This window comes from Notamacropus eugenii, chromosome 1 (genome assembly GCF_028372415.1).
Source record: "Notamacropus eugenii isolate mMacEug1 chromosome 1, mMacEug1.pri_v2, whole genome shotgun sequence".
Lineage (NCBI taxonomy): Eukaryota > Metazoa > Chordata > Mammalia > Diprotodontia > Macropodidae > Notamacropus > Notamacropus eugenii.
This window is the reverse complement of record NC_092872.1, coordinates 469,433,242-469,454,491: the sequence shown is the minus strand read 5'-3', so window position 1 is coordinate 469,454,491 and position 21,250 is coordinate 469,433,242. Positions and strand designations below refer to the sequence as shown.

At 37.4% G+C, this 21,250-nt stretch overlaps 1 protein-coding gene across 12 annotated transcripts in view; it reads right to left on the bottom strand.

The window, feature by feature from the left end:
* FTO (FTO alpha-ketoglutarate dependent dioxygenase) overlaps positions 1-21,250 on the bottom strand; it is a 417,587-nt gene that overhangs the window by 300,094 nt on the left and 96,243 nt on the right. For all 12 annotated transcript variants that reach the window (XR_011972182.1, XR_011972181.1, XM_072632230.1 and 9 more), the window contains exon 2: positions 4,277-4,354. Coding sequence is in view for 10 of the 12 variants with exons in the window: in XM_072632230.1 (XP_072488331.1) it covers positions 4,277-4,354 (78 nt within the window). In the remaining 2 variants the exon portion in view is untranslated. The remainder of the gene's footprint in view (positions 1-4,276; positions 4,355-21,250) is intronic.

Here is a 21,250-nt window from a genome sequence, read left to right as displayed (position 1 = left end):
TAAATACTAAAGGTCATCAACCTACCATGTTATGAACTAGTCAATCCACTGGAAAAAATTTAATAAAAATGCAAACAGAACACCTATCAAGGTTTCTCTTTTATCGTTCCAAAATCCACAAAAGACCATGATATCAAGCTGTACTAATATCTAATCACTTTAAGTGCACCTTACATAATGTGTAAAGCTTCCACAGAAAACCTCACTGGGAGTAAATCTATTCTCTTAAAAGTAAAGTAAAAACGCTTTTTAATGACATAAATAAATACAAAGTTCAAACTCAAGTCTTGGATCTTGGCCAGACGAATACCACTTCAGTCACCAGCCACAAAAATGAAAATTCAAGCAACCTTTAATAATTGGTCAGGGATCAGGGATATCACTAATTGCCCCAGGATCAATGTCAGACCCCAAGCTCAAGGCTTCTTCAGGAGAGATTCATGGACTCTTTGTAAAGAACCAGAGAAAACACAAACCAAGAAGAAGCTCCATCTTACCACTTGTCATGCTACCTTCCTAAAACTAGACAGAAGTTAGCTGCAGATCTGAAACAGCTCCCTTGAAAAAGGAAGGTGGAAAAATAAAACAGACTAGTCAGGACTTCTGCTTTCCTTTGGATCCAGGAAAAGCAACTATACATCTCAGACAATGTAAATGCTTTTTCTTCCTTTACCCTGGAAATATAAACGAAATATCTAGAATGGTATTTGTTTCCTTTTTGTTGCCCAATGGAAAATCGCTTTTATTCCGTCTTCAAGCCCTGTGCCAGATATTTATATTTCTTTGCAATTCTTTTGTATGATCTTAAGGCAAAGCAAATCACACCACAATGGGGGTAGGTTAAAACAATGACGTCAGAAGTTCATTTCATTTGGGAGACTTCTCAGCTTCATGCAGCTGTAGGCTGAGCCAAGGAAAGTGTTTAGAACATTAGTCTTGGGATGGCTGCCAAGTTGCAACCATTTTACAGCTAAAATGGTGTCGAAAATGTTATGACTAATATGGTGCAAATTGCCATAAAGTATAAAATAGAAAATACTGCCAGCAAAATTCAACTGGAGTCAGTCTAAGAAAGCATTCCCTTGAAATCAGAGCATCTTTCAATAGGAGACTGTTCCCCACCAGCAACAGGGGTACATTATATCTTATTCCCCTTTCCCGTGCACCTTATATCTGTGTCCTGAAGTCAGTCCAAGATTTTCCTTTTATTTTACCCTACTCTGAACTATTATGCTAGGGATTCCTTTTCACTGAGTCACTAAGTATTATTTTGTCCACTTAGATTTTACTACAGGCAGAATTCTCCAAGAAGCATCATTTACTATGAAGAAGATAACGCCAACATTTATTTTAAAAGCATGGGTTCTTAACCTGTATTTTGTATCATGGACTCTTTTGCTAGTCTGGCAAAACCTACGGACTCATCAGAACAATGCTAGTTTGTTTTCTAATTCATAATTGACTCAATTTTAACTAGAGGTTAATGAAAATAAGGATGCAATTAATTTTCCATCCAAGATCAAGAGACCCCCTAAAATCTAGTATGGACCCCAAGTGAAGAACTCCTAGTATAAAAGTTGAAATTTTACCAGAAAAAAAATAAAATAACCTACTCTAGAGAGTCTAATGTACCATCCCAGCACTGACTCACTAACAAGATTTGGCCACAATGGTCATTAGAATCTAAAAAATGCTTCATGCTATTTTATAAACCGCATTCTTTTTCATGGAATCTTCTTTAGATCTTAAGAGGTAGATTATGTCCATCGACAGCCATTAATGTAATTACATGGTTGTATGTTTCCTAGGAGAATTTTAATGGGATTTACAAAATATTCTACTAAAATTTTTGAAATTCTGCCAACAACCATTCCAAATCACTGTGTAACATTTAATGGTCTATACCTTCCTGACCAAACTAAAGGCTAAAGCTTTTAATCTGACATGGCCTGCTAATTTATAGTTTTTGAGTATTTAACTGGTTTAGTCTTGAGAGGTAATATGACCTAGTGGTTGGAGGGGCAGCCATAGAGTCAAGAAAATCCACATTTAAGACTCTCCTCTGATACATAGTAGCTATGTAACCATAGGCTTTCTTACTGCCCACAGTAACCAACCTTCTAACACTCTTAAGTTATAGATGACTCACTGATATGCATGGAAATTTCTTTTTAACAAACATTCACTGTTGTTGTTCAGTTGTTTTTCAGCTGTGTCTGATTCTTTGTGACTCCATTTGGGGTTTTCTTGGTCAAGAGACCAGAGTGGGCTGCCATTTCCTTCTCCAGTACATTTTACAGATGAGGAACTGAGGCAAACAGGGTTAAGTGACTTGCCCAGGGTCACACAGCTAATAAATGTCTGGGACCAGATTTAAACTCATAAAAATGAGTCTTCCTGATTCCAGGTCCTGTGCTCTATCCCCTATGCCACCTAGATGCCCTAAGCATTTTTAAGCACATACTGTGTGCCAGGTACTATGCTAAGTCCTTTACAAAAATTATCTCATTTGATACTCACAACTCTGGGAAGTAGGTACTGTCATTATTCTCATTTTATAGATGAGGAAACTGAGACAGAGGTTAAGTGAATTGTGCAGGGTGACAATGCTAGTGTCTAAGGCCAAATTTCCTGATTAAATCCATAGCTCTATCCATCATGTCACCTAGCTATCTCTAAAATATCCACACTCAAAAGTCCCCAACATTAATGAAAACACAAGTCCAGTTTTCTACTCCCCCCCAAAAAAACTTTGTCTTTTCCAAAAAGTTACTTAACATTCTGCACATTTTTAAAAAGGCCGTAACAGTGATAGAATCAGAAAGGGCGTGTATGTTTTTGCATTTTCTTTACTAGGGTAGGGATATATACTAGCTAATTTCACAGGGTTATTGTTAGTACAATGATAACTATTAAAGAACCAAACAGGCTGGGTGGATCATCTGCAGAGAACTTACAAAATACTTGGACAAGGATCTCTCAAAGCAAGAAATCCTGTGAGATTCCCTCTCAGTAAAATATAAGCTCCTTGAGGGTGAGACTGTTTAACGTCTATCTTTGTATCTTCAATGCCTAGCACAATGCTTTGTATAGGGATGTTTTTAAAATACTTGTTGAATGAATGAATGTATAAATTAAAGAATGAATGGTTTGGAAGAATTGTAATACAAATCAGTGGAGTGACTACCAACACTGATGAGATCATGGATCCACCTAAATATATGATTAAGACAATCATCTTAAGTATAACACAACAGAGTCAGAAACATAGATTGAAAGACAGGCTAATCTTGGTTCCCAATTTCAGGTGGTTTTCCTGCTAAAGACCAATAGCCTAGTTGCAAAGTTTCTGACAAATCTGTAAGTGCCATGAAAATAAAAAGTTTTACAAACATAAATCACTACTCGAAAGCTTTAAGAAATATACTTTGTTGCTTTCTACACAGATGAAAGAATGTTCAAGTATTATCTCTGTAACTCTTTATGCATACCTACCTAACATACACAGCTTTGGTTCAGCAGAATGATATTTTATTTTTTGTTATAAATTATGATAGTTTATGACAGTAATAATCATGTTTTGGAAGAACAAGAGAATCGAAAGAGGAAAGAGAAAATAAGGGAAAGATCACAGGATAAAAGATTTAAAACTGGCAAGGACATTAGAGGTTATTATATAATCCAAAGCTCTCATTTATAGATTGAGAGGCTGATTTGCCTAAGGTCACACAGGTACCAGGTAACACAAGCAAGAGTTGAACAAAGATTCGCTGACTCCAAATTGAGGATTTGTTCCATTGTACCCATAACTACCTCTTGGAAGGTAGATTCAAGGACAGTAGAAGAAAAAATGTGGAGAAAGGAGTTTTACCCCAGAATCCCCTTCCCCCTCAAAACCCCTGTGTCTTTTATCTACATTCATTTAAGATTTACTACAATCAGAGTGCAACAAGACAGAGAGAAAAAGCCTGGAAGATCTAGGTTCTAGTCCCAGATCTGCCACTCATTAACTCTCACTTAACTTCTCTGGACAAGCGACTCAACCACTGTAGGTATCAGTTTCCTTATGGCCTGTTCTTAAATCTTTGACATTCCACGACTCCAGGTCTTTATTCTTATCACATTCCATTCAATTGAACAAGTATTGATTAAGGTCCTACTTCTGTGCAAGGCACCAGGACTACAAAGACAAAAAATGAAACAGTCTCTACCCTCAAGGAAATCACAGTCTAAGTACATAAGTACAATCACACAACATTTGATTAAGATACATTACCAGCTGGTGGAATTCAGCATCTTTGGGGGTTAGATAAGGAAGCCATCTGTTTCCAAGTTCTTTAAGAAGCTTCTGCTTCTGTTTAAAAAAATACACATACACACACATTATTCAGGAGGAAAAAAAATCATATATATATGTATAGATATATATAGATATATACGAGGAAAAAGAAATGCTTTTTTTAGCTAAGAAAATAGCCTAATATATCAAATACTTCAAAGTGATCTATTATTTCATTGGAATGGGCATTCTTTCCATTGATGATATTCACAACCATCCTGTGCTTCAGTGAATGGTCTCATGCAATGCTAAATATAGGGTCAAAGATTTCATAACGCTTTGTTGATGTACAATCACCAAATTTTTTCTAGGCTGATCCTTTACAGACAGTCTACCACTGGACACAGATGTGATATCTTTGCAGCACAGCAAGAGATGTTAGGACTTGCACTCCACTGATGTGCACTTAAAGAATCTAATGCCACCTCCAGTCACCTCCAGAGCAAAGAAGCATTACAGGAAGTCTTTAGTTGAAAAGCAAAGTAAAATAGCAATAAAACATTTATTATAATAACATTCGAGCATAGGAGGGCAGCATCTACTTTCCCCAAACCACTGCCACCTGAAAAATGCATAAACAAGTTCCTTCTGAGCAGCTCTCCTGCCAGGAGACTACTGCCTTTATTACCTAAATCAAAATGGCAAGAATATCAGCCAGAGTACACACAAGAAATTAAAAGAACTATAAAACAGCCTCTTTCCATCAAGAAAGACCAATTAGTAAATTGTGTTTTTTTGTGTACAGTCCTATTCTAATTATGCCTAATTAAGGCCTTCCGCCACAGGAAAACATTTTACTCAAACTGTCTTTAGTGACTAAGAGCTGATACAAGTCTTGGTTAAATAAACAATTAGCTTAGATAATAAAAGTACAAACTGCAGCACAGTCCAGGAATCTGTTGATGATTTTTTCCTGCTTTGAAAATTAGCTGGTTTTTGGTTCAGTGATATCTGCATGCATAAAGACATGAATGAATATACAGACATGCACATTTCAAGCATTATGCAAACTGTCCCTAATGAACTCGCTATGTAATCATCAATTTTTTTTTCCTTCAAAGTCTTGAAAACCAGCATTTTCTTAGAAATCTATGATTCGTTCCCAGTCCTTATCACAAACCAAGCATGCAAAGATGATTTGTAAAAGCCAAAAAAGGAAAAACATAATCCATCTGAACACTTGGATACGTCAAATGGCGAGAGGTTTACATTCCTTAAAATATTTCCCACCCTATAAACACTGCCTTAACACATATTTATGGGTCTCCTTCAATGAGGTTAAATATGTATATGCAGTAGCACACATAGGAAAGGGTCAAAAGAGAATTTACACACCATCCCCCAAAATGAGGTTAAATAACAGTGAACCTTTCACAAAGGTTAACAAGTGCCAATGGAGGTCAATTCTCAGTTCATAATTCATGCTTCCGTTAAATCAATTCTCCCAAAAGCTTATCAGCTAAGGCACAATCAGCTCATCCGAGAAGTACATATTATTGCAACTTGGAGGGCTGACTTGAAAAGATAAGTTGAAAGTGCAGATGACAGTTCCTACTGCATACAAGTCCAAATATGAAATGGCCTACTGGATCTGGGAAATGTCAATATCTTAAGGATAATTATACAATGCACTACAGTAGAAATAGGATCAGCAACACTTCCAACTCGTCTGCATAACTCGGGCTATTACTGTATATCAACATTAACTGTAATTCACTCACTGACTAAACTGTCAAGGAGAGTGCTAGAATTTATAAACTAGGAATGGACTCTGGTCTTCTGTCTCTCATTTTCTTCAGGGGCATCGAAATGTTGGTGAAATCAAGACAAAGGCAAATTTTAATTAAGTCAACTGGCAATTTAATTAGCGTACTATATATGACTGATTAAGGAAAAAGTTCATTATTTTCTTAACATGGATTCACAGTAAAGACAATGTGAGGCTTTTTTTTTTTTTTAAAGCACACTTTTGTTCAACAATGAAGCATTTATTTGGGGAAACATCTGAAACACAGGCTAGCAAACAGAAGGGGGAAAAACCTGACAATTTCTTTGTCTGTGTCAAATGCCAACCCCTTGGCAAACACACACCACATTAAAATGCACTCTTGAGTGTAGGTGGAAGGAGCTCACATTTGATTGTCAGATCTGGCTAACTGCTGCTCCTCAGCTTGATGTACAGATAAATACACACAGCTGGGCCTTGCAGCAAACTACTCTTCTCATATACAAGAAGCTGTCACACAGATGTCAAATACATCAAGCTACTCACAAATTCCACACACAAAACCAGAGAGAAATCAAAGCCTCAGCTCTACCACCTGGCTAGAGTTGAGGTAGAAGGCCCTATCCACCAGGACGACATCCCACCACATCTCCAACAGGTAAAGGAGGGAGCAAAGATCTGACATAAAAAGCATCTTAACTCCAAACTCCTAACAGATTTTAAAGTCAGATGTCAGAGACTTCAGTTTTAATGCTTACTCCCTGGCTCAAAAGGCAATCTAGGGCAAATAAGAGGGGACTCTATCTCACTTTCCTAACCTATAAAATGGGGATGTATAGCTTGGAAAAAAACTATTATGTAATCTATGAAAAGATATAACAGATAATGACCCCTAAAAGGATTGTTTTAGGCTTTAATCTATTAAAAAAATAAAAATCCTGAGCTGCTTTACTACACTGAAGACATTTAGAATTCAGTAAAATCATTTGGGTGGGTCTGGTTTTTTCCAAGAATTCAAAATTTTCTTTTAGAGTTTTCATATTTCCTTACAGTTGTATGTGTTTGGGTTTTTAAATGCAAATAGCTGTTACTATTAGTTTACTCTAACCCAAAACATTCAAAGAAAAGCTGTTCTGCTGGGAGATGAAAACAATTCATTCCTTCACTGAACCGTTATATTGAGCATCTACTACACGGCACTATCCTACAAAATATGCAGGATACAAAAATTTTCAGAACCCCAGAGAAACTCCTAATTACAACCCAGCTCAACCCTGCTGAGATGAAGTGGACAGTAAGCAGGCACCCCTAAGAGGACCTCAGCAGAGCCTCTTAACACTATGCCTTGAAGCAGGACTTCTATGCCTGGGATCCATTAACTTTTAAAACAATATTTTGATAACTATATTTTAATATAATTGGTTTATTTTATAACCTTATGCATTTTACTTTAATGCATTTAAAAACATTATTCTAAGAAGGGCTCTATAAGTTTCAGTAGACTGCAAAAGGGAAAAAAAAGAAAGGAAAGAAAGGGAGGAAAACAAGGGAGAAAAAAGGGGAGAAAGAGAGGGAAAGAAGAGAAAGAAAAGAATAAAGGAAGCACTTTGCTGACTGGCATTGAGATAGTCACAATACCTACTCTATCCCAGGGTTAACCAAGTCACATCCTCCTCTCTAAGTACTGAAAAGTAAAGAAAAGAGGTGAGTGAAGTGAGAGAAAAACAGCAAACAGGGCCTGCAAATGAGCCTGGGGTTGGGTTGGAACCCTTCCTTGTTGCCAACTAAAGATGCAGTCTACCTCATTTAGTCAAGACAAAAAAAATGGTGCGAGGAATAAAAAGTTTGAGAACCACTTGCTTTAAAGCCAAAACTAACGTGTCTCCAACCCTGCTTCTACTCCCTCCCATCCCCCCATCCTGCTCCCACCCCACAGAGATTCTCAGAAAGTTCTATGTGCTGATTAAGGGCAAAACTCTGGCATCACAATTGGTCATTCTGAAAGGGAGGTGGGCTACCTGCTCAGACTTGCCCCTGACTCATCATTCTCTCAGCTTCTCTTCTCATTTATTGCTATGCAATCCCTCCAGCACTGGTTCCCACATTATTCTTTCCCTCTGAGTTGCACTGGGCACACAGACAATGGCAATACTTAGTTATTACTTCATAATTTTTACCAACATCCTTCTTCCTAACAATCCCCCTAAGAATGAACCTCCTCATCCTTCAATTTCATATAAAATTCAAATAAGGATTTTATAGATCTAAAGTAAGTTAAGTGGACAAAAATATCCTTTCACTTTTCATTGGGGGCCCTCATTCAGTCAATTAGACAACAAGAATTTGTTAAGCAGTTTACTTAATTAGGTACCTACTTAGCAAGGCAGGCTCTGTGCTATGCATTAGGGATACAAAAAAGGTCAAAAACATTATCCCTATCCTTAGGGAGTTCTACTGGGAGAGACAACATACAAATAACTTTGCACCTATAAGATATACAGTGTAAATGGGAGAGAAGGTACTAGAAGGGTGTAGACAAAGAACCAGAAAGACCTCCTATAGAAAGTGACATTTGAGCTGAGTCTTGAAGCAAGCCAGAGAAGTCGAAATGAGGAAGGAGAGAATTCTAGACCTGAGATAGCCAACGAAAAGGCACAGAGTTGGGGGGATGGGGTGTCAAGTGCAATAAACAGCAAAAAGGCTAGTGATGCTGGAGTATACAGAGGAGCATAAATCGTAGGACGACTGGAAAGGTAAGAAAACGTCATGAAGAGGAATAAGAAGAAAGAAGGATGGAAACATAGAAAGGGCTTTAAAAACCAAATAGAGGATTTTTTTTAAATCTCAGAGGTAATATGGAGCCACTAGAGTTTATTGAGTAGGAAGATAAATGTGGTCAGACCTAATTGGTAGGTTAGTAGAGAAATGACTGGGAAAAGATTTGAGACAGGGAGACCAAGCAGAAGTCTAGTGAAACAGTCCAAGTGTGAGGTGAGAAGATCTTGCACTCAGGCAGTGGCTGTGTGAGTGGACAGAAACACATATATATGAAAGATGCTATGAAGGCAGAAACAATAAGAGTTGACAAAAGACTGAACATGTGGGATAAGAGTAAGCTTTGAGGATGATAAATGACACTAAATCTGGGTGACTGGGAGGATTATGGAACCTTCCACAGTAACATGGAAGTTTAAGAAAGGTGAGTATTTTAGGGAAATATAATGAACTCTGTTTTGGTCATGCTGACATTAATCTGTCCAGTTTGAGATATCCAACAGAAAGTTGGTGGTATGAGACTGAAGGTCTAAGTAGATGTGAAAATCTCCTGCAGAGAAATGATTAAATCTGATCATTGAATCTGTGGGAGTAGAAGAGATAGATCACCAAGAGAGACAGCATAGAGGGAAGAGAGAAGGCCAAAGAGAGACCTTCGGGGGACACCCCAAAGGTGTGACCTAAAGAAAGATCCAGCACAAGAAGTCATGTCAGACAAGTAGTAGAACCAGGAGAGAGCAGTATCAGAAAAACCTAGAGAGGAAAGAGTAGACAGGAGAGGAGAGTGATCCACAGTGACAAAGGCTGTAGAAAGGTTAAGAAGGATGAAGACTAAGAAAAGAACAGTATTTTAAAAGACCATTAGATTTGGCAATTAAGGGATCACTAGAAATTCTAAATAGAGCAGTTTCACTGAATGATTAGGTTAGAAGCAAGGATTTAAAGGGAATGAGACCAGAGGAAATGAAGGCACTCATTATAGATAGTTGTCTCAAGGTTAGCCATTAAAGGGACATGAAATATAAAACAGTATCTAGTGGGAAGTCAGTTCAAGTAAATTTTTTTTTAAAGGATGGCAGAGACGTGTTTATGGGAAGCAAGCAAACCGTTAGTACAAAGTGAGAGACCAAAAACTAGTGAGAAAGGGAATGAAAGAGGTAGAAATCTTCAGAAAGAGAAGATAGAATTGGATTGACAGTGCATATACCAAGAGTTAGTCTTGATAAAGAGAAAAGTCACCTCTTCATGTGAGAAAGGAATGAAGCAGGAGACAGGAGGAAGAAATCTGAGAGATGGGAGATGAGGATGGAAGATGAAGAGGTTCTCTGGGAATGGCTTCAATATTTTTGATAAAGTATACAGCAAAGTCTTCAGCTGAGAGGGTGAAAGGAGTACCATGAGAGGCTTGTGGAAGGATGAAAAGGTTTGAAATAGTTACTGTGGTGAGTGGGATTGTGAATCTATTCAGGATATGTAAAAGGACTACCTTGCTGCTATGAGGACCCAGTAGAGATTATGTAACACATTTGTAGTGGACCCAGTCAGCATGGGTTCATGATTTTCTCCAGCTCCCCGAACAGAAGTAGATGACGGTGGGAATAATTCAAAGTTGGCACTTGGCAAGGTATGGTGAGCAACAGGACAAGAGGGTAAGAGATTCAAGTGTAAAGTACAGAATAAAGTTGAACTGGCTCACCAAGGGACTGACATAGGGAAAGGAAAAGAGTATAGCCAGTATAGGGATGATAGATGGCCTGGAAAAGAAGTGAAAGGGTTTACCTACTGCTTCTTCCTAAATACTATCCAAATGCCATAGATCCCCTTATACCAAACTCCTGTCATAATTCAAATTCACCATACTTTCCATAAAGTTACAGTATTTCCTGATCCTCTTTAAACTCTTCAATTGATAAAAATAAAATGTTAAAAACTAAAATGGGCTCAAGAGGAAAGAGAAGTAAGTACATTGAGAAATGAGTCAGAAAATCAAGTTAACAAGCTTTTACTAGGTGCTTGATACTTCCTGGATCATGTGATCAACAAGATGGAGGACCTGAAAATTTCTCTGATCCTTTTGACCTCTTAAACCTCTCCAAAACAGAAATTATGTGCCAACGAAGAAGCAACTCAACTTCAGCTGTCTCCATGATTAGGACACCCAAAAGTCAAAAGCAGGTTAAAAACAAAAACAAAAACAAACTATGAACTGACACCCTAAGTTCATTCAGCACCCCTCCCCCATTTCCCATGGTACCTGCAATGAGGCTGCCCCCAGCAGAAGGACTCACAACAAAGTCCAATTCATCACCCTGTTCACCTACCCTCTCTGCAGCGGAGTGGAGATCCTGGCTCCTGGTCACAAAAATCTACTTGGAATGAGATAGACAAGCAGGGCTGCAGGATTGCTCCAGGGGTAGAAGCTAGCTGGGGCCAGACAGAAACTAATGCCAATGCCCATGCCAGTGTAGCATCCTATGGGCAAGAGCTTGCTGGGGCCTCACAGCTCGCCCTGCAACAACACTCCAGTGCTACAACCCCTGCAGTTGAGGCTGTAAAAGATCTCTGTAGGAGAGTCAAGAACAGAGCAGGAGGTTGCAGGGCTTAAAACAGAGCTCAATAACACCAAAGCTTCAGAGATGCAAACTAGAGAAACCAACCCCAAAGCACAACCATGGCAATGCTCTGAGAACTGAGCAACAGAGAAAGGACAGGTTACCAGGACAGGCTGGGGAAGGTGGGGGAATGCTGTGCACTATACTCCACTAAACCTGAAAGAAAGAGCTCAGCATCCAGCTGACGCCACTTTATCCCCGCAAAAGTCACAGACCTAGGCTAGTGCACCATGAATTGCCCAGCAAAAGAAGCTGAGTCTCTTTGAGATCCCACCTCCAAGGAAACCACAATCAGAGAGGAGGGAGTGAGAAAGTGAGCAGTAGGAGAAAATAAGGCGGGGAAAGCAAATTACCAAATGTCTGAGGAATGAAAAAATTCAAGACCCTTGAACACACACACCCACATACACACACAGATATCTATCTATCCACCTATCTATGAAATATATAGGGGTGTGTGTGTGTGTGTGTGTGTGTGTGTGTGTGTGTGTGTGAGAGAGAGAGAGAGAGAGAGAGAGAGAGAGAGAGAGAGAGAGAGAGAGAGAGAGAGAGAGAATTCATGGGGGAACATTTGAAGGAGGAAAAAAAATATGACCTCCAGATCTAGTAAATTAGTTAAAGCATCTAAGAAAGAACACTTTAAAGCAAAGGAAAATGATCCAACATTTGATGAGACAGAGGACCCTATAGAATTTGAGGAGAACATGAAACTATAACATGCTATTCTTGGAGAGTTTAAAAGAGAAATTAGAATTATGAGATCAGAATGTACGACCCATACATAAAAAATAATGGGCAGAACAGGAAAACAAATCTTCAAAGGCAAGTCTCATCAAAGAAACAAAAGACAACAATAAATTAGGAATACAAATGCACAGAAGTGAAGAGCAATCCAGAAGAAGAGAAACAAAAAAAAAATTAATATTTTTAAATAAATGTTAACTATGCAAGCAAAAGATGCTGATCTCAAAGACAGGAGGTATGGAAACAAAGTAAGATTACAGGAAGCCTGGAAGAATATTACAGGACAAAAATCCTTAACACATAATGCAGGAAGTAATATAAGAAAACTGCCAGAACTTCTGAATATAGAAAATAAAATACCTATTCCAAGTGTTAGAGATGCATTTGACACACAAAAGGGCATCAAGGAAAATTTATTAAAATGGAGTTCTACATTCTATGTTCATTCTCTTGAATGAATGGGCAGTTTCCAATAAGGCTACAGGAAGACTACAATATGTTCAGAATAATGGAAGCTTCTTATAGTGTTCTGAATTTTGGACCTCCCGCCCCACCATCCTCGGGCCATGTGACTTCTTATTCTCCTCTCTGATAGGCTTTCCCTCAAACAGCTCATTAAGCCAGTGTACAAAGTTTCTGAACTCTACCTTACTGTGCTAGGTCACAACCCTGTGGAAACAGAACTTCCTTGTTTCCCACACAAGGATTCATAGATCACCTCTAGAAACAAAATCAAACTAGAGGCTAAAAATTCCAAGACATATAGCAATTAAATTTAAAAATTCAATTCAGAAACAACAATTTCTATAAGTAGGTAGGAGAAAGACTTTCAATTACAAAGAAAGAAGATTCAAAAGAAAAATCACAAGACTATTCTAAAGCCATCAGAAAATACAGGAAAGAATGGAATACATTCCAAAAAGCAATGGAGCTCAGGATGTAGCCCAGGGTGACCTACTCTGCCAATCTGAGCTCAACCATAAATAAAAAAAAGACAGAAACTCAATAGTAAAGAGGCATTTAGAACATTCTTAAAAAAAAAAAAAAACTGGACCTAAATAGATTGTTTCTCAAATACCCAGACAACAGAAATGTAGGAGGGGTAAATGAATACAGCAGCAAAGGACCGCAGCAAGAACAGAATGATGGCAGAGCTTCCTTCTAAATGCTGCAGTTGTTCATCCTTTGTTTTTGAGGAGAACTAATGACATGTCTTAACTTGCATGTGAACTGGATTTATGTGAGGCAGAGTTGCACAAAGCCTTGAGCCTCACTCTCTCTGAGTGATCAAAGACCAGTGACAGGACACAAGTCAAGATGACTGGTGATGGCCCAGGCTGCAGAGGATCACCCTGACCACAAGTGAATCAATTTCTTTTGTTGGACTATATTACAAAATGACGGTAAATTTAAGGAGGAAGAAGAACAGAAAGAGCAAGGGGAGTAAGTGATAATCACAGGTCAATTTGGGGGCTAGAAATGAGAAAATAATCCCTTTGACCTCGATAAGAGATTAGCCTGCAGGGGAGAAGGTAAGGAGAAGGGAGGAAGGAAAAAACACTTTCTTTGGCAGTGAGAGGGAGTTCGACAGATGAGTGCTCTGATGGGTGAAAAAGAGATGTTCTGAGCAAGGAGATGGGGACTTCATGCTGGATGTGGTTTCTGGTGTTTCTGGTACTTGGAAAGACCACTTGTCCTACCTCGGGGGTGGGGAGTGGGGAGGGATTGGAACATTTGGGGAGCAAATGGCACCTAAGAGAGTAGAAGGACACAGAACTAGGGAGGAGATTTTGAGACAAATGGAGAAAAAGTAATCAGGGGGAGGGTATAAATCAATGGCAAGGTGTATAATCTCGAACATGGAGGGGGAAAGGGGAAATGTCCTACAACTGGACTGTGTTTTCTCTATTACATGCAAGAATTGGCCGTGTTCTGAGAGTACAGCATAATGGAAAAGGGGAATCTATGGGGCAAGCTCTACTAAGCGATGACAGAAACTGCCTAGAGAGTAGATTTCAGAATGGATACCTTGGGAGTTTTGACTGCATGAGGAATAAAGAGAAAGCATGAAAGACAAGATAATTATAGGGGTCATAAAGCAGAGAAAGAGGATTTAAAGTAGACATAGAGAGGAGAGATAGTGAAGAAAGTGAGAGAAACGCTGTCTGGAAAGGGGAGCAAAAATTGAAATTTAAAAAACTAATGAACAGAACTGGTTGAAGGAGAGAAGAAAGTGTAACCTACTTGAGTAACTGAAAGGAAAAAAGACAGGAAAGAATTAAATAACCAGATACAAGCAGGAAAAAAAGACAAACTAATAAGCAAAACTCCAAAAACTTAAATGAGAAGTAACTGAAGGAACACAATACTGTGTTTACAGCAGAAGAGGGGAAAAAAATCAAAATTTGAAAAAAAAAATAGTCAAATGCAGGAAAATATAACTAATAACGTTAAACATGAATGTATTAAACAATTCAATAAAACAGAATGATACACCTCCCACAGCTGTAGGTAAGAGACACATTCTTAACCAAACAAGAGGTAGAGGCAATTGGAAAAGATAAAATCAATAATTTTGATCACATGAAATTGAAAAACTCTGAGCAGACAAAATGAATGCATCTAGGATAAGAAAGGAATTGGTCACCTGGGGAAAAACCTCTATATCAAATTTCTCTGATAAGGGTTTGGTATCCAAGATATATAAACAATAAGTGAAACTAAAAGATATTCTTTAATAGAGAAATAGTTAAAGGATTTAAGCAGTTCTCAAAAGAAGAATTGTAAGGTATTCACAGTCACATGGAAGAATACCCCAAATCACTAATAATAAGAGAACTCCAAATCAAAAGAACATAGTAGTTTCACCTCACACCATGCAAATTGGCAAAGATGACAAAAAATGGCAACACTGAAGTTGGAGGAGTTGCAGAATGATAGACATACTGATATATATATATACATATATAGTTAGTGATGCTGTGAAATGACAAAACCATTTTGTAAAACAATTTAGAATTATGCAAATGAAGCGACTAAGACGTCCAGACCCTTTGATCCTGAAACTCCTTTATTTGGTTTATACCCCAAGGAAGCTATCAATAAAAAGAAATATCCTACATAGACCAAAATATTTATAGTACCATGTTTTTTGTGATAGCAAAGAACTGGAAACAAAATAGATGCCTATCAACTGAGGAACAGCTAAACAAGTTGCCATGAATGGAACAGAATATTATTTTGCTGTAAGAAACAACATATGTCCCAAAGAGATCATAAAAATAGGCAAGGGTTCCACATGTGCAAAAATATTTATAGCAGCTCTCTTTGTGGTGGCCAAAAACTGGAAATCAAGGGGATGGCCATCAATTGGGGAATGGCTGAACAAGTTGTGGTATAGGAATGTAATGGAATACTATTGTGCTATAAGAAATGATGAACAAGAAGACTTCAAAGAGGCCTAGAAAGACTTATATGAACTGATGCTTAGTGAAAGGAGCAGAACTTTGTACACAGCAACAACCACAGTGTGCGAAGAATTTTTCTGGTGGACTTAGTCCTTCATAACAATGCAAGGACCTAAAAAATTCCGAGTGAGCTTTTGAAGCAAAACACCTTCTACATCCAGAGAAAGAATTATGGAACTGGATTGCAGAATGAAGCAGACCATTTTCCTTTGTATTATGTTCTGTTTTATTTTGTTTTATAGTTTCTCCCATTCACTTTAATTCTTCTATTCAACATGACTAAGGTGAAAATGTATTTGATAGGAATGGATGTGTAGAACCTATATAAGATTGCAAGCCATCTCGGGGAGGGTGAGGGGAAGAAGAGAGAGGGAGAGGAAAAAAACCTAAAAATCTAAGATATATGGAAGTGATTGTACAACATGGAAAACAAAATCTTTTTTTTAAAAAAATAATATATGTGATGAACAGAGAATAGCATGCAAAGATCTGCATGAACCGATACACAGTGAAGTAAGCAGACCCAAGGAAACAATATACACAGTAACTAAAATGATGCACATGGAAAGACCCACATACATCAAATAAATAAATAAAATGAAGTTAGAATTAAACAGGATACTTCTCATTTAATTTTCTGGTTAGTAATATGAACCAGAAAATTCCCTTCTGTTTTAATCTTCAACATAAGTAACTGGTTTTTTGATGTCTCACTATATTTCACTGAAGTTAAGGATCCACCCTTATTAATCACTTTATCTCCCCAGGGCTTAGGACAGTAAATTAAGTAAAGTAGATGATTAGTGAGAGTTTGCTGAATTCATCACTGAACAATCTAAGTGCAGTAATTTAGGCTCACCATTCTGAAAATCAGAAGTCACTACATAATTCCACTGATGAGAGGAAGGAGTTTCTAGAATCTGGAGTGAGATGACTGGGTTCAAAGTCTGTCTCTGCCACTTCCTCTGTGACCCTGAATTAGTCACTTACTCTCTTGGCCTCAGTTTCTTTATTTGTAAATTAAGAGGACTGAAGCTCTATCAAATGTAGATGTAGGTGTATAAGTTAAATGCATACTTACCTAAGGATAACCCTAGACAGTTGATTTCTTGAATTTTATTCAATAAAACACTCACAAAATGCCCATCGTGTACTAGGCACTAAGGGAGATGCAAATTTAAATAATTTGCATTATTTACAACATTGTTTAACTACAAAGTTAAACAGTCATAAAGGAGACTATGACATATACACAAATAATGATAATACAAAATGAAGCATGCAAAATTCATACCAAGTACCATAAGAGGTCAAAGGAGGGAAAAGATCATTTGTAACTATGGAAATCAAGAAATGTCAAGTTTCCTAAAGAAGATGGCACTTGAGCTAGTCCTTAAATGATGGGTAGGATTTCAACTAGCAGAGAACAAAGGACCATAGATTTAGAGTGGGAAGGGATTTTAGAGGCCATGTATAGAAGACCCACAAAGAACAATACGTGCAAAATCACAAAGGTGAAAAAGCACAAACAAGCCAAAATTTACCTTTGATTCTGAGCACATACACACAAAATTTCTTACCTGAAGATTTAAAAAGATAATTACTGAGTAAATCATGTTTTTCTTGCTGCCTGTATTTCAAAAAACTGTATAAAACTAAACACACCCTTTCATTTAATTCCGTCCCATTTTCTTTTTAGCCCCATAATTTGTAATACTATAAATTTCCCAGAAGCTTTGTAGTAGGAAAAATGGTACTGGCCACTCCCATCAAGGTGGAAGAGCCAAATTCTCTTAACCTCAAGCTTTAGAGAGCTGTCCTAAGTTAACTTTCTATGTTCAAAGTCCCCCAATTCAAGATTCATGGGTATCTGTTTTGTGATCAGCAATGCAGTAGGTGTTTAATGACGTAAATTCTATAAAATGTGGCCAGACACTTTTCTCTTTAGGAGTCAGGTGAACAGGATTTAAGAACAAGTTGTACTGCTTTTGTACAAGCATTTGCTCCAACTGTCATACAGCATTGCAAAAGTCAAAGTGCCATTAAATGACTTACCAGCAGAAGGAAAATGCACTTGATGCTACTAGCCCGGGGTCTATCCATTAAGTAAATACTCCTTTGCATTCCTTTGCTCTTCTCTATCTCTCTGCCTTTTTTTCTGAGAGGTGTATAATCAGATATGCATTTTAAGCACTTTTTTCATTTAAGGAACATCTGGATTAAACAGACAGAATATCTTGCTAAAAAAAAAAGACCTGCTGATATAGCTGTATCAGCTATTAGTTTTGCCTACGTGTGATTAAAAGTTGAAGAAATGAACTTTAAAGGCTGAGTTATTAAATAACTATTTTAAGATTCCATAATACAATGAAGATATTTCTGTTTGTTTTCATTTATCCAATTCTAGAGTGCCTGAAAGTCAATACACATTTTATCACTCTTTCTTGATTAAAGCCTTGAATATTGTACTAAACTCTGTAATTTTAACAATGATTGTTTAATCTTATTTCAGTATGTGTATTTTATGTTCCCTAGTTTACTCTTCCAATTATATAACTAATGAAAATATACCTGTGCTAGCTTCTCTGATAAAAAGTAAACAATAATAATCCTAATAAAACAATTCTTCTTATGCAAATTGCCAAGGCTTGCAACTTTGCGTTTATTTTCTGAACCATCCTTGGCTTGACTCATGGCATGACAACACTCCAGCCTGAGGCCTAACAATCAATGAATTGGGCTTTTCACTGAGTTATTCATATCCAAACAGGTCACAGGATCTGAACTCAAAGGGAAAAAAAATACAAACCTATCTTTAATCTCTTTTCAGTTACACAGATCAAAGATGATAAATTCAATTGCATCAACTCACAAAATAATTTTCCTAGAAGCTACCAGGAAACAGAAATATCACTTCCTACAGAAAATAGCAATTTCTAAGTCATCATTTTACTAAAACATTTTATTAAAATTTCTTTCTGGCACTAGAGAACAGGCAGATTCACAGAACAAAATTCAGAAGAACTTAATCAGAAATGAGAACTCTTCTCCAGCTGTTGCATTTAGCAACAGCTAAGAATGCTGAACAAAATCTATTGGGATGATGGAGGGAAAGAATTTCATACTTAAGGGGGAAAATAGATAGACACTAACCACAAAGAGAGCCTTGTTGGATGCTAAAGAAGCTCTCTCTGGTGTGCACAACAGTTGTTACTTTTAAAGACTAATTGAAGACAGCAAATTAATCAGTTATAAAAAAAGTACTTCCCAGTAAGGCTTGTTGGAATGATGCAGCTTTTCTAGGTAGGTTGACTGCTACTTATTTTGGTCCGTTATTCTCTTTATTCCCTGATGGTCTAAATTACCACTAGCGTTCGTTATGAAGTATCTCTGAACACTTTTGGCTGCTATATTCCCTTTACATGATATACACAATCTACATTGGCTTGATTTGACTCATTCCATTTATGACAGTGGCTACTAACATACACCACTATGCCACATGAGATGAGCTAGCGGCCTGCAAAATGGCTAATATCTTCATCTAGAAGATAAGCTAAAAAGAGAAAAAAAGAATCTTTGGGCTGTCAACAGTCTACATTGGTTTTGTCTACTTCTGGCAATGTCATCCCTCTTTCTCTACAAATTTCAGTCCAATATACATACATGTTGGTTTTCCCAGAAGCAGACCAGAAATGGAAATATCACTTGCTATAGAAAATGTCAACTTATAATCCACCATTTTATAAAAATATTAATTCTCTGACATCATGAAACTAAGAAGATTCATTAGGCAAAATTTATCACACATTAGAAGGGAAAATTTATAAAAATGTCCTTGAAATAGATAAAGCCAGATCTTTATCAAAGAAACAAATGCCTCTGGAAATCTAACTCAGAGACAATAAAAGGGAGAACCTAATTTAGTAATAGTTCTGACTTCTCTTAGATCTCATAGATATAACAAAAGGGTTTTGATAACAAAAGGGTGCTGGATAGGCAAGATTTGAAAGCCTGACAACAGGACTACAATAGACAACCAACTACTGGATGCATTTTCCCTTAAGCAGAACACCTTCTTACTTCCCTTTTACCAACAAAAGAACTATTTTCTTCTTACTTTTCCCTCTGGCCTAGAAAGTGATGGTGTAGGATAAACAAGCTACCCTGCAGAAGTAAATAATGTTGAAGTAGAAGCTAAATTAGAAGCTTGCCTTTCTGTATTATGAAGAATCAATACTCCAGTCACACTTAGTACCTCCATTCAAGCTTGTAGGCCAGGCCAGGAAAGGATAGGCTTTAAGTTAATATTTAGTATTTTTCAGTTAGCTCTTATGTTCTACCTCCCAGTTTCTGACTGTTAACTATTAAAACTTCATAGTAACAGAGGCTATTCAACTGGATCACTGAATTCACAGCAGTCAAAAAGAATCTGGAATAATAAATCAGACATTCTAACTGCATCACTGCTGTTTGTGTTTATGAGCAAGAGCATAATCTCTTGAACTAGATTTCAGATAATCTTTTCTGAATCCTATTTTTATTCAAATGGAAGAGCTCTATTTTAAGATTTCACTTTCATAATGCTCTGATTTGCTGAAAGATACACTGTGTGCAGTATCCTAATCCAATCTGTTTAAAAAAAATTCCAGCAGCTTATGCATAATAGCACATCAACATTCAGTTACATAGAGCTCACTCCGACTCCTGTATATCACAAGTAGTACCAATGTCAGTCAATAGTCATTTATTAAGCACCTACTATATACTAGGCACCGTACTAGAATACAAATATAAGTTTTTTTAAAAAAGACTGTTTTCAAGGAGTAATCTAGTGGGAGATTTAAAAGGAAGCTAAAAAGTGGGGCATGAGGAAGGAGATAGGAAAGGGGGTACCAAACTCAGGGGCATAATGGAAAAGCCCAGATAAATTCAAAAGCAATGTAGCAGATGAGAAATGGGAAGAACACTATGCCAAGTCTGTTTTCTTAAATAGAGTCACTAGAGCTCATGGCCCAGCCCTTCATCCAGAGGATCCAATCAGAGAGGCAGAGGTTATGGATGAGATGTGAGTTACCAGAAAGATTCAAGGGGATTTTCCTCATCTCAATTTGCATCAGTTTATGTAAGTCTTTCCAAGCTTTTCTGATAGTATACTGCTCATCATTTCTTTAAGTACAATAGTAATCCATCACAATTATATACCACAACTTGCAGAGTGGCATCCCCTCAATTTCCAACTCTTTGCCACAACAAAAAAGAGCTGCTATAAATATTTCTATCCTCTTTCTTTTTCATTTTTTATTTCTTTGGGATACAGACCTAGTAGTGGTACTGCTGCGTCAAAGGTTATGCATGGTTTTATAGCTTTTGGGGATACTTTCAAATTCCTCTCCAGAATGATTGGATCAATCCACAACTCCACCAATAGTGCATTAGCATCTCAATTTCCCCACATCTCCTCCAACACTTGTCATTTTCTTCTTCTGCCTCATTAGCCAATCTGACAAAGTATGGTAATACCCCAGAGCTGTTTTGTAGAAGCCTTTGTGACAAGTTCCTGTGTCCACAGCTGCATTAGGATGAT